Source organism: Cydia amplana, chromosome 5 (genome assembly GCF_948474715.1).
Source record: "Cydia amplana chromosome 5, ilCydAmpl1.1, whole genome shotgun sequence".
Taxonomy (NCBI): Eukaryota; Metazoa; Arthropoda; class Insecta; order Lepidoptera; family Tortricidae; genus Cydia; species Cydia amplana.
In genome coordinates, this window is record NC_086073.1 from 11,558,465 (window position 1) to 11,575,118 (window position 16,654).

At 39.6% G+C, this 16,654-nt stretch overlaps 2 protein-coding genes across 2 annotated transcripts in view; both read right to left on the bottom strand.

Moving 5' to 3' along the window:
- The window catches only part of LOC134648059 (probable NADH dehydrogenase [ubiquinone] iron-sulfur protein 6, mitochondrial), a 26,104-nt gene continuing 9,450 nt past the window's right edge, over positions 1-16,654 (bottom strand). The window contains exons 2-4 of the mRNA XM_063502501.1: positions 874-1,050; positions 475-651; positions 1-192 (exon numbers count right to left, since the gene is read on the bottom strand). Of these exons, the coding sequence (XP_063358571.1) occupies positions 127-192; positions 475-651; positions 874-990 (360 nt within the window). The 5' untranslated portion in view covers positions 991-1,050 and the 3' untranslated portion in view covers positions 1-126. The remainder of the gene's footprint in view (positions 193-474; positions 652-873; positions 1,051-16,654) is intronic.
- On the bottom strand, positions 4,688-16,030 carry LOC134648037 (kinesin-associated protein 3). The gene is made up of 12 exons (XM_063502470.1): positions 15,866-16,030; positions 15,193-15,362; positions 14,446-14,684; positions 12,551-13,115; positions 12,221-12,321; positions 11,221-11,460; positions 10,126-10,300; positions 8,782-9,009; positions 7,496-7,614; positions 6,485-6,632; positions 5,129-5,201; positions 4,688-4,826 (listed from the first exon to the last, which is right to left on the bottom strand). Exons 2-12 carry the CDS (start codon positions 15,347-15,349, stop codon positions 4,718-4,720), a joined length of 2,154 nt encoding a protein of 717 aa, XP_063358540.1. The 5' UTR covers positions 15,350-15,362; positions 15,866-16,030; the 3' UTR covers positions 4,688-4,717.

Sequence of the window (16,654 nt, forward strand, 5' to 3'; positions counted from 1 at the left end):
TAAATTCAATAAATTATTTATTTCACCTACATTTTATTTAATTACTAAGCAATAACAAAATAATAGACCACTAGTATTTTCAAATAAGGGTGATAGAAACAGTTTGCCAATTTCCATTAGTCAATGTTAATGATGATCCTTTTTTTCAAAACGCAATCCACAGTATCCACAGGAATGGTTGCCAGGCTTGTCCTAAAAAATAAAGAATTCATCAATAACATGTGAAGAAAATATTAGTCACCTTAGAAACTGGCGGAATAATGGGGGTTCCTGAGGTCTATAGATCACAGAGCCACTAGTTTCTAATCTACGTTCTATTCATCTCGAGGCATTTCTACACCAATCTGAGCTGAGCAGAAATTTCCTCGTTCTGTGTGGACCCGCCCATTGACTAGGAAACTACTGGACAAATTATAAACAATTTCCTGTCCACAAAATGGTCTTGTCAAGACAAAATATATATACAATAGTTACCAAGTTAATGTAAACCCTGGGATGTCCTTCCGGTCCACTTCCTCCATCACACCAAACTACTCTTTGGGTCACTTGCTTTGTAGGGACTCCTGCTATGAGTTTTATAGCCCAATTGGGATTAACTTGCTTTGGAGCGTTTTCGAATCTAGCAAGTCTGTAGTCATCTGAACTCCATTTCTAAAAAGCAATTAAAGTTTTATTAAAATGATCAGACAGCTTATAATTTTTTAGGCAATGTTGTGAATAAGTTGGATGTATCTGTGGTTAGCTTGTTATATAATATTGATGTGTTGTTGTCAAAATCAAGGATCCCTTACCCACTATTTTTATTTAAACCGACATGCTGATGTGATTTTAGCTAATTCCGTTAAAAGATAAGTAAAAAGATGCATTGATTACTTGGCCTGTATGAGTTTCTATGTCTTCCTTATTTGTAGTCATAAAGCGGCAAACGGCTGGGTTCACTCTAACAGCTGGGATTTTGCTCAATACAAAAGGAAGTCTGTTGACACTCATTTTGAAATTTCTCGAAGTGAAAGATCTAAAGGTGAAAATCTATTTTTCTTTCCTTTTACAGTTTTGGAAGATGCAAGCGATGGAGTGAAGTAAAATGTCAATGCTTGTGTCATAAAAATGTCAAATTAGGGAGCGTTCAAATACGGTAAGATATTAATTCTTTTGAAGTTACTAATCGATATAAGTTACTTGCACGTGGCGCGTGTAGCTGACACGGACAAGTACTTCTTGTAGTTAAGGTCCCTCCACACTCGTGCGCGAATCGCGGCGCGAAGCCGCATGGTCTGGATGGGGCTTAACGGCTGTGGAATGAACATCCTACCGAAAGGCCCTTCCAGACTATGTGCGTGAATCGCGAGCGAAGCCGCGAACGAGAGTGTGGAGTCGATTTCGCTGTCTGCGAAAATCGACTACACATTCGCGTTGGCGGTTTCGCGCACGAGTGTGGAGGGGGCTGAAAGTAGAGCCTACCGCGAACCACGTTCGTCGTGTTACCTCTCTGTCGCACTTGTAAATTCGTACGTAAATGTGACAGGGAGGCAATGTGGTTCGCGGTAGTGCTTATTCCTTTCCATTGGACTTTCACAAACTTTCTTAGGTAGGTACCTACCATCTATTTGATGAGGACAAGGAAATATTAGCTCCTCCCATCAGAAGGTATCTGACAAAAAGGTAGATGACAAGCCCTTAAGCCCATCTATCCTTTCACCTAGGGTTACCAGTTCAAATTTTGGAATTTCCTGACAAAATTCCTGATTAATTTGTGAATTTTTTTCCTGACACTCGTATCGGCGGGCGACGGGGGGGTCTAGCCGTATGCGATATCTAAAGTCCGTCAACCAAATCTTGTCAGTAGTAAAAGGCGGCAAATTTGAAAAATCGCGGGTTAGCAACACTGTGTTCAAATAATTCCAAAACGCGTGTCATCTGTGTTTTATCTGTGGAATGTGGATCGTGAACGACAGCCGTCACCTTATTTGTTTTCATTTGGTTTTCATTCTGAATCGTTTCTGTTTCAAGAGATATTTCTGCTGTCACCATTAAATACCAATACATTAAATAAGAATAAGCAAAGCTAAGGGGCCTACAATGTACAATCATGCTCGTTGATGGTAAACATTACTAAAAATTGAGGTTATGACAAGTACATACTGGAAGAACTCTTTCGAACTTTTAAGATTATGTTCAGTTTTTTTGTTTTAGGGTTAAAAGGCATAAATAAAATTAAAACGTATGCCTAAATCTATCCAACAAGACCATAAATTGTGTCCTGGAAACCGTCCATAGGCCCACATGTCTAATATTTTCAGCAATCAGTTGTGACTATTTACAAAGGTAAACCTTTTAAACAGTATTAAGAGCCTTGATTATATCGCCGTTCTTTCGCAATATCTACCTAATCCATACATGTTTGTTGCAGGATTAAATCTTGCCCAATATAAGGCGTTCGTAGTAGGTAGTATCTTTTCAGACAATACTTACCTATGGCGGTTTATGTACGTGTACAACGCAACCAAGTCGAAAAGTGACCCTTATCTTATTTACCTTTAAATTAAATAAACACCCAAATATCAGTTGTTTTATTTTTAATATGTATATTGTACAATATATACCAATCAAAAAAATTACACAGGTATGTCATATTCATCCAGAACAGTACACTAATTTACATTAACAAGTGGCATATTATATTGTAAATAACAAATATATGCACTATCTAATTATCTGCATTTTGATATGATTTTATTTTAGTAAACTTAGAAGACATAGATAGGGAACAAAGAGAATATAAGCAGTTGTTTTTGATATCTTCAAATTTGTTCATCATTTTGATTAACATTGTTTTAACATCGCTTTTAAATTGTCCGTCCATGTTTCAATTTTTTTCAATAAACCGCGAGTGACAATTTGAATTGACGTACGCAGGGCGCGCTCAGCGGAAAAAAAAATCTGTTGGTTCGATGTACATTGCTGCTTTTCTTAGCGCAATACTGCTCTTTGAGTGTTGCCCTACTTTAGTTTGCTTTACATTGCTACTGACAAGATTTGGTTGACGGACTATATGTATTTGACCCCCAATTTAGACTCTCGCGCGAGCCACGAGACGAGCCGCGCCACGAAACGCGAGTGTAAGCGGTGGGCTCGCGGCTCGTCTCGTGGCTCGCAAGCTCGTCGAGCTAATATAATTTAAACACTAACGGCACGGCATAAGGTTTATAACCGAATGACAAGCCGAACGAGAGTGTAAGCGGTGGACTCGCGTCTCGTGGCGCGGCTCGCGGCTCGTCTCGTGGCTCGCGCGAGAGTCTAATTCGCCTATAACAGGGGCTGGCTCCTATTCAGGAGGTTATTCCCACTAGTTACCACCAAGTTCAACAATTATTTATTAATTCATTCAATTATTTATTAAATCACTTGATATTTATACTATTTATACTGTTTTTATTAGTATTTAACTCTAAACTAACAAAATTTTGGTGGTAACTACTGGGAATAAAAATTCCCAGTACTTACCACTAAACCGAGTTGGTGGTAACTACTGGGAATAATTTTTCCCAGTAGTTACCAGTGGTAAAAGGTGGGAAAATAATTCCCAGTAGTTACCACTGGTAACAACTTGGTGGTAACTAGTGGGAATAACCCATTCAGGAGCACGCGTGGATGAACTTACAAGATAAGATATCTTAGAAATCATTTGAATAAAAAATAAAAAGCAATCATTATTAGCGATATTTTATTTAATACATAATATTAAAAATCATTAACAAAATAAGGACTAGGTTATCAATTGCAGTGGATATACTATTAGATGTGCAGCTAATTCTAGTGTAAAATTATATTAGGAGTTATAAACAAGCAAATCGAGCAACATAGTAATAATATATATCCATTCTTATTGAGATCATAGTACAATCTATACGTGTTACTATAGCAATTTAGTTGAAAACATAATATACCACTTACCTACTAGTTTCTTTCCTGGCTAGAGTAGGTATAGTGGTAAAATAAGGTTTTCCAGCATTTATAACGATATGGTTGGATAGCCCGACTATATTTTAATACTTTTTTTTCTATAGGTACGCTATATATGACAAGGTACTCAAATCCAACAGGTTAACGTAGGTACAATTCCGGTTTTTGCCGAATTTGTTACGCAGCAAATACGGCAAGTATTGAAGGAATTAAATACTACTGGTTTACATATACACTGTTCTAGTGACGTCATTCACCGCTATATTACGGCCGCTATATGACGGCACCGCTTTCGGAGGAAACCAAAGCTTAACCTGGTAGAGTCTGGGCTATAACCGCGAAAATCGAAGTTCGCACCTTGCGGGCATTTTTCTCTGTCACTCTAATTACGCCTTCATTGGAGTAAAAGAGAAAGATCCCCGCAATTTGCGAAAAACGGTTTTCGCGGTAGCCCCTCTGTGCGGAAAGAGAAAAGTCGTAGAATATATTGGATCCAATACATTTCACGACTCTTCTCTTTCCGCGCAGACTCTATTAAACATTAACATGACTACATATTTAAATCTGATTTGCACATATACACATACAAGTGATTAAATGCTATCACATTACATATTTAGAATTTCTATATAAAGTGACTACTTTTCATTGCTCTAGAGTACATGCGGTACTTATATGGGATATAGATCCTTTTTAGTGTGGTTAAATTCTAGTGGTACTCCGTACTATAGAATAAGTAAACAGATCTGTTATTTTACGAAAATACTTTGAGGTTATTTGTATACAATCCATCGTTTTCAACAGCCTTCTCAGCCAGGGTATTTGTTCCGTACATTTCCTCCGCTTGTCTTTCCGTGGTGTTTCTGTCAAAATAAATATGACTTATTATAGATGCCACTCTTAGATTCCATAGCACGAGGAGAAAATTGGTGGTTGACTGTGTCGCAATTTTGTCAGTCTGGACTGATCGTGTATCCGTGTCCATTTTCGAGCATTCTGGCATTCAAAACTCGAATAAGACTTATGACAGAACTGTCGCCAGAATTAGCGTGTAACCGATGTCTATCTGATTTTTTTAGTCTTAGTTTGGCAGATAACCTGTAATTCAAGCAGTGAGTGCTTAAATACAGGTTACAGGGCTTTATGGACAAGAGAAAATTATTACCTTCCATTAGTGCGATTAATATCAACTTCACCCGACAAACTGTCCGAATCGTCGTTAAGCGATATCTGGGAATCTGAAATAAATAATAAAAAATTAAAATGATAGAAATATTGAATCGATTTTATGTTCTAGTGCCGCCAGTTTGTTCATGGAATACAATCTTTTCTTAGGATCATATCGCCTTAGCAATTTCGTTTAGAGAGACCTGTAATGATCGCGAGTCTTAATAATGCAAGGTCCACGAAGGGCAGCATATGGTATTGAATGATGAATCTGTACAGTATAGTTTGTAGCTTTCTAGTAGAGCCCGAAGGCTTATCCTATTGTCTATTGTTCAGTAAAACCGCACTTGCTACTTACCTGCAAAAATGGGTCTTATTTATTCTAATTGGCACCTGAGCGCGGGCTAGTCCAACGCTCAAAAAACCAGTGTAGATGCGCTCTCCGATAACGGGCCTTTGTTACGCATCTCAATGACACATTTTAGACTGGTTCTGTAACGTTCGACTCGCCGGCACTCAGTAACCGAAGTAATGACCACACACATCGGTACAAAATATTTATCCATTAGTTCATTTTGAATCTTATTGCAATTTCCATAGGAGTTATAATTCAATTACCTGGGTAAAGTGAACGAGCGATTTTTTATGCAGGTGGTTGTGGCACGTGGCAAGAGCGGTTTTACTAATAATAGACAATAGGATTAGCCGTCGGGGTCTATTAGAAAGCTACAAACTATAACCAGGCGGGTGTCACTCCGCAGTTTAGGTACATTTGGCCGGCGCGCCCATCGGACAGGCGTATGGCAGTGGGCTGCCGCTCGGCGTGCACGATAGTCGTGTCACGTGGCGCTCGCGCAAAATTGAAAATACACAATGGCTTCGAAACTTACTTCCGTGAGAATCAGACATACTATACTATGTATCTCCGGATAAAAAATGTACGTTTACATAATCAACGTTTGTAATTCCTACATATTTATCTTAAAAATAATAAATCAGTGGGTATAAAGTCTATTTTTTTATTCGGTAGACTAAAATGACATTTCATAGTATGAAATGACACATGATGTTCATACTATGAAATGTAATTTTAGTCTACCGAATAAAAAAATAGACTTTAGGTATAAAAACTTGTCAAGTGATAACCCCGTGCCGACACTCACAGCTCGGTCATAAAACTGCGGCGCGCAAAGGAGATTCACGGTTCGTGCGCGGTTATAAGTTTCAATTTTGCTTGCAGGCGGCGATATAGGTGTAATTTTATACCTAAATCTGACTTTTGTGAAGGAGTGAATTTTCTGTAAGGTAGTACTATTAGTTATTCTGTGCTATAACAGAGTCGTAGGGACAGTACCGGAGGTGGCGAGGCGGTGCGTGGTGAGGTACTCGGCGGAAAGGTATGGGGGCAGCTCGTCGGCCGCGTCCCCCGCGCCCGCGCCCTCCGCTCCCAGGCTCTCCACCACTGACAGCCACTGCCCGTTGTGGCAGCGGAAACGCTCCACCTGTCACCATAAACATGCATTTACATTCAGTACATATATACGTTGACCAACCAGATCTTGACAGTAGAAAAAGGCGGCAAATTTGAAAAATGTAGGCGCGAAGGGATATCGTCTTATAGAAGATTTGAATTTCGCGCCTTTTTTTACTGACAAGATTTGGTTGACCGGCTATAGTTGCGTATATTAGTTACATATTTTTGCGTGGATTTGTGCAACAAGCGTAAACTTGTAAACTATTGCCGTAGGGTTGTTGACACATGTTGAATTTTATAACTAAATCTAGTTAAATAGATAGAAAATGAGCAATTTCTCTCAAATATATGGGAATAAAAAAATATACAAGACCTTAAGTTAAAAAAAAAATGTTTACTTCCAAATAGGAATAAAATAATGGTACCATTCGATTCCTTACATTTTATTAAAAAAATATATTGTATAGCAACAATATACATAAACACAATATTTCACCGACAAAATCGCAATTTCCTTGTTTTCCATACATAGAAACGGCTTCTAACGTTACATGGTGACGTCACGATGTATTGCCATTTTCTATGAAGCGTTTCGTCAGTAAAGTGCGGGTGCCAGACTTTGACCATCATTTGTGACTTTTGTATTGCTTTAAAACAATGGGTCCCATACAGACATTTGGTCCTCAAAACAAACCTGATCGACTGATACCATTCATTAAAAAATGTCAAATACCCTATTACATAGCCATGGGCGTTCATTGATCTTCAAATTAAATACGAATCTATTGATGCGAAAAACGGCATACATTTTTACAAGCTTCAACTTTTAACTTGCCCTGTTAGTACTTATTGTAGTTAAAGTATATGTTAATCATGCCTCAAATTACTTACCTTAATTCTAGCTGCCCAGTCGTTTTGCATTTGAGAAATAATATCAAGACACGAGTCGCACATCTTCCTGATCTCCACATTTTTATCTTGCATGAGGTCGATGAGATAAGCGGGAGCTTCTGTAAAACAAAATAATAGTAAAGGATATTAGAAATTAACACAAATCTATACCATCCAATTTTTTATGCTCCAGGTAAGTCCTAAAAAGGTGGAGTCACTTCCCGTGTATTCCATCGTCGAATAACAAATCGGAGGAATGAGGCGTCTATCGATTCGTTTTTAGGGTCCCCGGTGACATAGGCTATATTTATATTATAATCAACCAAATCCTGCTGTAAGTATTTTGAAACTTTTTACTCGACTGATGTCCGTATGAGAGCTCGTTTCGAGCTAGCGCCAAGGTAGCGCGTGCCCGCCAGTTCAGTCCAGGACAGGTCATTATATATCTACTATTGTACCGGCCAGAGTCATAGATATGAACATTAAATATCGTTCTAAACCTTTTCGTACGGCGTCTCCGGTTCGCGGTTCCCAATATAACAACGGAATCTCCGTCGAGTTCGGCTCGAAAAGTAAGTGTAAGGCCTGAGTGGACGCTCGAGTTGGGCGTGCAGCGGGGCGGAGCGTGCGGCGTGCATGTTAAACAAATGCAAAAGTATAGGAGCGGCCGTAGTGCACGCTGCTGAAATCCCTTGGGAGCTCGACGCCACGCTGCACGCCTCGCCGAACGCTCCGCTTCGAGCGTCCACTCAGGCCTTACACTAAAGGCCTCGGGCACAAAATAGATACAGTACAGAAGTCAATCACATGTATGTACTTCACTTTTCATACCTACGCTCGGCGGTCGCTCTAGGGTTGTCAACTATGATTTATGCACAAAAAACTATCGCGGTAGTGGCACTCGTATCTGGTAGTGGCCGGGGCGGGGTGCTTACCTACCTACCTAACTGTTCTGTTTAACGTTAAAACGAACCATTGAAATACAAGCAGATACCTACTCACCTCTCTGAAACCACTGGTAGCTTAAAAAACGACAATTCACCGTTTAATGTTGAATTTAAACAACCGTCCACTGAATAGTCATAATAACTTTTTTTTGTTTCTCCATAATTGCACAAAAAAGTTTACAGACGCGTGTCTCAAGCGGTTGACACTCGCGCTCGCACTGGTCCCAACCGGTCCGAGATATCGTGTCTGTGAGCAGTGTCTATGTGTGCGTTGCTCGAGCGCACTTTGTATGTAGATTGATTTCTGTACTGTATCTGTTTTGTGCCTCGGGTACGGACCTGTGCGCTCGACGAGGTACTCGGCGGTGGGGCGGTGCGCGAGCAGCTGGCGGAAGGCGAACACGGTCTGCAGCACGTGGTCGTCGTCGGCCTGGCGCAGGCGCAGCAGCGCCACCAGCGCGTCGGGCGCGCCCGCGCGGGCCAGCGCGCCCGCGCACCGCGCCTCCGCGCCCAGCGCGCCCGCCAGCACCACGCCCTCCAGCACCAGCTCCGGGTCGCTGCTGCTGTCTGTACCGCACACACACACTACGTCTTAACTCGAGGAACAAACGACCGAGGGAAGGGGCCATACCGCATCAGAATTTCAGCTACTCCACAATAAATGTAGCAACACTAGCGACTAGCGTCTATGCTCTGGCTATCGCTTTTACGCTTTATTTTCTTTCTATTTTTGTCGCTCCAGTGAGGAGCGTGAAATAGTTATTCGAGAACATTCTGCAGTTTTATGTTAAATTGATATCGACCTTATCGTGTTTGTATAAAGTACATTTTTGTATTCAGCAGTATAAAAACCTGTTGCAGAAATACAAAGATGTAAAAAATATTAAAAAATTAATGAAATAAGATTTACTGATGGTATGAAATGCCTCTAGTGTTTCTGTACTCCAAAACAGAGCAATACAGCATTTTTGGGATTTAAAACGGGTTAATTAGACAGTTAGTGTAAGGCCTGAGTGGACGCTCGAAGCGGAGCGTTCGGCGGGGCGTGCAGCGTGGCGTCGGGCTCACAAGTAATTTGAGCAGCGTGTACTAAGGCCGCTCCTATACGCTTGCATTTGTTTAACATGCACGCCGCACGCCCCGCCCCGCTGCACGCCCAACTCGAGCGTCTACTCAGGCCTTACACTTAAGCGTCGTAGCGGACGAACTGACAACACTCTGTGGTAAAAATGAGTGCAGCCAATCTTAATGCTGCCACAGGCTTAACAGGTACCTTACTCTTCCAAAGGACCTATACTATATATATATATATACCTATTTCTATGGGATTAACTTGGAATGCCGGGATGGGCGACCCCGACAGCAAAATAGTTTAGTATAGACGATATGCAATTCATGCAATCTATTAATATGATTTCCCTATTTTAGTCCTAATGAGCAAAAATAAATAAAACCAAATTCTGAACGTTAAAATTAACACAACAAAAATCGCGCGTCCATCTTGATTTGGCGAATGAACCGGTAGCGCGTGTCCGCGACCCACTCCCGCACTGCACGTATGTAATGCTGGCGAGCAGTTAGAACGTAGAACACGCGTTCACCATACCTGCGCGCACCTGGCGAAACACTAGGCCACATTAGCGAAACCTACAAGTTTTAACGTTTTGTGGGTATTTATCTTACCGGGGTCCAATATCTTCATGATGCACGGAATCAGGTTGTATCGTTCGACAACGGCGAAGATGTCTAGGGCGCCGTTGAAGTCGAGTATGTTGCTGAGTGTGCCGATGCACTCGATCACGAACTCTTCGGCGGCGTCGCTGCTGGTCACGGCCCCGGCAATGTCTCCTACGAATTCCTAAAATAACAATACTGGATAAGCAGTGCCGGCCCGAGCCCTTGATCAGGGTAGAGCAAAATCGTGTTTTGGCGCCCTTCGTTGAAATTTCAAGCGTATTTTCCACCCCCACCTCGCTACACTCGCGTCTTTTAAAACTTTTTTTTTCTCATTTGCCATTTTGGCGCCCCCCTTGCCATCCGGCGCCTAGAGCGGCCGCTCCACTCGCTCTACCCTAGATCCGGCCCTGTGAATAAGGATACAAGATCTTCTTAGTCGGTGTACTTTGGATTATGACTCTTTATCAATTCACATTCTGATAATTCAGAGCATTGTCTCAATGGCCGTAGGCGTTAATAAGCAGCTCTCTTAGACGACCCTCGGCAACTTATAACACTTTAAACTCTCGCGTTTTGTACCTACTCATGTCATAAATATCAATCACAAATGGTCTACCGCGACACCGTTTCATTGTTTTTACCTTAAATTCCGACGTAATTTCGACTATATCGCGGTAGACCCGTTTGTGTGATTAAGAGCCCATCAACGTACACACTAGCGCCACTGCTAAATAATCGTGATTATTTTAAGTTAACAAAAGATATTTAAAAAAAAGGGGGCCGCATCGTCTGTATCTTGTATTAAAGTACCTTTTGAATACATCAAACTAGTTTCTATGTTGCTGGATTCGTCAATCTATAAACTCAAAACAAAAACGACCGTTTTAACTTTGGACGCATAGATTGACGAATCCAGCAACATAAGAAACTAGTTTGATGTATTCAAAAGGTACTTTAATACAAGACAGTACGTAGCGGCCCCCTTTTTTAAATATATTTCGTTAAATTTAAATAATCACGATTATTTAGCAGTGGCGCTAGTGTGCACGTTGATGGGCTCTTAAATATGCAACCATCTGTACAGCTTAGTACAGTACTCACTACAAATAGCGGTTTATTCTGCGCGTGGTGCGACAGGTTCCTGACCAGCTTCATGAGCATCGTGTTGCGATGGCGAAAGGCGCGGGTGAGCAGCTCCCTGAGCCGCCCCTCGGCCGCCATCTGCTGCGCCGCGCGCTCGCACCACGCGAGGTTCACACACAAAGCTAGGAGTACGTCGGTGCTCGCGCCGCCGCCGAGTCCGCTCTCGCCGTTCACGTTCAATAGAAGCATGTCCGTCAACTGAAAGTCGAAATGTCTGTTAATAAATTAAAGAATTATTGAATAATTTTACGGTTTAGACTCACTTGTTTTAAGTCACTCGCGCGACGTCCGTCGTGAACGCTGCTCGCACTGTTAGTGCTTGAGAAAGGAGACCTAGGCTCTCCGAAACATGTCGCGCGAGTGACTTAAAACAAGTGAGTCTAAACCGTAAAATTATTCAATGTTAGTATGTCTCACAACAGTTTAAATTCGATTAAAGAATTATTTTTAAAACACTTATTGTCGAATATACTTTACCCCTCTAATGAATTCGACACCTAAATATGAATCATATGCGCACAATTTCGCGCCACTATAGTTCGTTTTTTTAGCATTAGAAAAAAGGTAAACAATCTTGATGTGTCTTTTAATTGAAAAACATGTTTTAAAAATAAGTCACGGCAAATATGTAACAATTATGAATCTAATACGATCATTTATATTCTTCTGCTTTCATAAGTATAAGTTACTGATTTTTAAAAAGCGGTTTTCAATTAAAAGACATGTCAAAATCGCTTACCTTCTTTCTGATGCTAAAAAAAAACGAACTATAAGGGATAGCTCCATCATCAGAGCAGCTAAATAGTACCAATTTATTGTATTGTCAACTGTATTATGAATACTTGCAAAATTTTAAATCAATATAGTTATAAGAAGTAGAAGATTAAAATCGGCTTGCAAGATTTTATTACAATGTTTAGTTATTTAGGTTAATAGTTAATGTGTATGAAAGTCTTACCAGTTTAACGCAATCCGACTGCGTAAACATTAACTTGACTCTATCGTCCATACTCAGATGATACAGGATTTTCATTGCCAAATTAATGTGCTTGTCGTCACCTGGAACATTTAAGTTTAGGTACATTTGACGTTTAAAATAACACTTGCACTGCGTGTGCTATCAAACTCGTTGCAGACTTATCGTGGTCTAACTCTAACACTTATAAGTTGTCCAAGGCGCGGTGGGCACGTCTAGTAACGACGACTTTAGGTGTTCTTGGCGTTCAAAAGGTTAATTTAATATGATAATTACATTTCTTTAGCAGTAATTTATTAGCTGTTCACTTACTTGTAAAGTTGATAAACTTCTGGAGTAAGCCCATTTTAATCATTTTGTTGCGTAGTTTAGTATCAAATGTAAGATTGAATAATAGTTTTAGCGTCACATTAACTAAATCCGCATTAGGTGACTCCAATAATGGTGCCAACTTTTCAACAATGCCTTTCGATGCCATGCTATTTTTATTTTCTATGAAAACTGAAAGTTTTTGCAAGAATGAAACAATGAGGATAAGTAGGTCAATATTAGAATGCCTCTCCATGGCGCCGATGAGCAGACCAACAATATCTTTCTTGTGCATCTTCTCCTCAACTTTGACATTGTCAGCGACATTCAGTAACATGTAGAAAGCTACTCTCAGAAGCTGTTCTTGCCGTTTAGAAAGAGTTTTAAGCTTTCTTCTCATTTGTTCCTCGTCGTTTTTGGAGAGACAGTCATCTGAGGCATTGCACAGGTCTTCATGGTAGCTGGAGACTAACGAGCGACTCTTCTGCAGGTTTACATCAGCCACGGCCCACGTGCCTGACTTCGGACGGCGCTTCGGCTCTGGAATACGGCTCTTTGGTAATTCACACTAAAAACAAAAAAAAAAATATTCAGTGTCTTATGCATTTTCAAGAAATCAATTTGTAAATGCTGAATATACTATTATAAAACAAAAAACCGGTCAAATGCGTGTAAGACAACGCATAATGGAGGTTTCCGTACCTTGATACAATACTATACACGCAAAAGGGCGTATCTTTGCTTTGCGGTACTTACGGCGTTTGATTTTAAGAAAACTTTTTTTTTAACTCGCAACCTTCAGTGAGAAACAGACTTCTTTAAAAACGGGTCACAATCAAATGCCGTAAACGAGGGTAGTTTCTTGCCCTCCCTGTCGCACCGGTGCTCGGGCCGAGACATCGGGCGCGGAGGGCTGCGGCAAGCAGGCTGCGCCGGTCCGCCAACGCGAGTTCCTGACGACACTACTCGGTACGGAGTGAAACATGTCGAGTGTTTTTCGACTTAAAATACGTGAGTGACCCATTTTTAATATATTTAATAAAAACTCATTAGTAACTCAAAAACCGGCCAAGTGCGAGTCGGACTCGCGCACAAAGGGTTCCGCACCATTAACAAAAAATAGAGCAAAAAAATCGTGTTTGTTGTATGGGAGCCCCCCCATAAATATTTATTTTATTTTTAGTATTTGTTGTTATAGTGGCAACAAAGATACATCATTTGTGAAAATTTCAACTGTCTAGCTATCGCGGTTCATGATATACAGCCTGGTGACAGACGGACGAACGGACGGACAGCGAAGTCTTAGTAATAGGGTCCCGTTTTTTACCCTTTGGGTACGGAACCCTAAAAATCATATTCAAAACAATTTTCGTGGAAAGTGTTTGCTGACAAATCAAAACATGTTCTTATCAACCTTAATGTTATTTTTTTTTTAATCTATCACCTGATATACAGTCAGCGAACTAAGTTTGTATGCAGCTCCCCACCCCCACGGTGTGTACCCCACCCAAGTTATTTTACTGGAAATTTTGCATGAAGTGCAGGGGGCACTAAAAACACATTTTCATAAATGTTTACTAATACTAATAAACTAAGTAGAGGTTCACCAAGATACACCTACATTCCAAATTTGATTAAAAAATATCTATTACTTTCCGATTAAAATAGCTTTGACATACGGACCGACAGACTTACATGACGAACTTATAATCGTTCTGCTTAGCCATTTTGACTATGGAACCCTAAAAATATGAATGTAATCTCGTAAAGGGTAACCTTTTGACCACCCCAACCCACCGCATTATGAACCTGGATCAAAATAAATCTCAATGATTTAAATGACAGCAGTTTACTGGCAAGATCTTTGCAATTAATTAGATATATAGTTGAACTCTTACCTTGTCAGGAGTAAGTATCTGTTTCTTCCCTTCAACTTTCTCTTTCCATTGGTCATACCTTTTTAGTTCGTAATCAATGACATCCATGCAGAGTGAGCCAATTTTGTATTGAATGATGATTGGATGGAAATCATTGTAGGTAGAAAAGCAGAAGAATGAGTACACAATATTGGTGCTTAACTCTATGCTTCTTTTCCACTCTTCTCTGAGTACCCGAGACAGGGCACTCAGTAAAGCCTCTGGAAATACGTCAAGACATCAATCAGGGGAAGAGGAAAAGAATCGTGCATGATCACTTCTTAAAACATTATGCTGTGCCTGCTGCTTCAAGGTCCCCATTTCTCTAAGAATAGAGCTGCCACGTTCCCTGGGTTTGTCTAAACTCCAACCTGGGAGTGTCAACCCCTGGTCAATTCAGACATTTATTGTCAGGAGTATTCCTACAATTTTATTTTTAGTGTAAAAATTTCCTGTGATACTTTTACTGACACAAAATGCAATCAAACTAAAATTTTCTTGTCCATGGTCAACTTTTTGTTCAGGGTCGACAATGTTTATAAAATAATGGGAGCCCTGTTTAAGAATGATATAGTTAGTTGCACCAAATTTTAAGCATTCTAGCCAAGTCCTTTGTCATATAAAATTATAATGATTATTAATATTTTTTATTTATTTATATTATATAAGCAGGCACCAGCTAAAACACTACATGGTTTTAAACCTATTTAGTAAGTTAAACAACTATACCATTACGGGCCAGTTCAATCAAATTGTCTGGGTTTCTAGCAAGTTGTAATATTAGTGCAGATCCTTTGATTTTCTCGGGGATGTCATCATATAGTAACTCCACATAATCATCAACATTGTTGAGGACGGCCACTGGTACACTTTCAACAGGACTCATTGTACTATATTTCCTGAAAGAAAAATATATAAGTATATAAAAATATAGCTATTTTTTATCTGATAATCAAAATGTTCCCTAATAAGGAAGATTGGTTGTAATTTGCCGTAGGTCGTATATTGCAAGGTCATAATTGATTACTGAGTTATTATAGTTGAGTTTTTACAAGACATTGTAATTTCAATGTGACATACCTATGTATGCCTACACTTGAAACAAATTCTACGTACTTGAGATATTTAAACTTAAAAGTAACTTAAAAATTAAGCAAACATTATACATTATAAACAATAAAACCATACACCTACATCTTCTGCACAAGTGCCATGAGCCCATGAAGGACATAATAATATGGTGCAGTAACTTCGTGATACATATACAATAAAAACGTTAGCTAGTTATTAAAACAAGGAAAAACAAATATAAAAGTTACTAAACCTCATATTTAGGTAATGAATTCAGATTTTAGATCATCAGCTGTTTGTATTTTTGTTCATATAATTGAAGATTACTCACCAAGGGCAAGGGTGCACTGGTAAGTAAGGCTCTCCACGCTTTGTGTTTAGGAATTTTAAGCTTGTTTAAAATAGAACAGTGCTATACCTTCATATGCATATTTAATTATTTACGAATAACAATCGATCGATTTCCTATTCCACTCCAAATATTTTTTTGACAGCTTGAATATGAATACAGATAGAGTCACAGATTTTCCGATCCTAGCTTACACTTCGAAGATCTTTGATATCTTGTTTATTTTTTTTGTTATGTTACACTACATGACAAAAACCTACATTTTGTCTCATATGGTACAAAACATCGTGATGCATATCCTGTTGTCTATGATGATTCTTCCATAGAGACGAAGAACTGGAGGATTGTATCGGCAGGCATTTTGCTGATGTTTATCCTCACCATCCACACTTTTCTTTTTGTCTATTATCTGTGCACTAGCGAATCGCTCAACTTGACTGACTAGTTTTCTTCAGATCATTATTATTTACTTAGTTTTCGTAAATAGTTATTTAACCAAGTAAGTTAATTGTGATTTATGAGATGTGTTTTTCGGTATACGTGGCTTTATTATCCTTATAACTGATTTTATTAGTGCGTTTTGATGAATCAGTATAATGTCGATTTCGTGTCTGTTTCCTTGCAGTGCGACTTTCAGTGCGATAAGGAAAGGAACAATGATAATAAGTAAGCTAATCTAAAGAAATCTGGAAACCAAACCAACAACCACAAGGTAATTGGTTTAAATTATTTGTTTATCTTCTTGACATGATTCCATTGTGACTAATTTAC

Bases quoted from the DNA above. Each gene is read 5' to 3' on its own strand.
- LOC134648037 (XM_063502470.1), bottom strand. From the start codon at position 15,349: ATGAGTCCTGTTGAAAGTGTACCAGTGGCCGTCCTCAACAATGTTGAT. The intron at 7,615-8,781 runs GTCCGTACCCGA...TTTGTTTTACAG, and splicing joins GTACCTCGTCGAGCGCACAG to AAGCTCCCGCTTATCTCATC. The intron at 5,202-6,484 runs GTACTGTCCCTA...TATTTATTTCAG, and splicing joins GCACCGCCTCGCCACCTCCG to ATTCCCAGATATCGCTTAAC.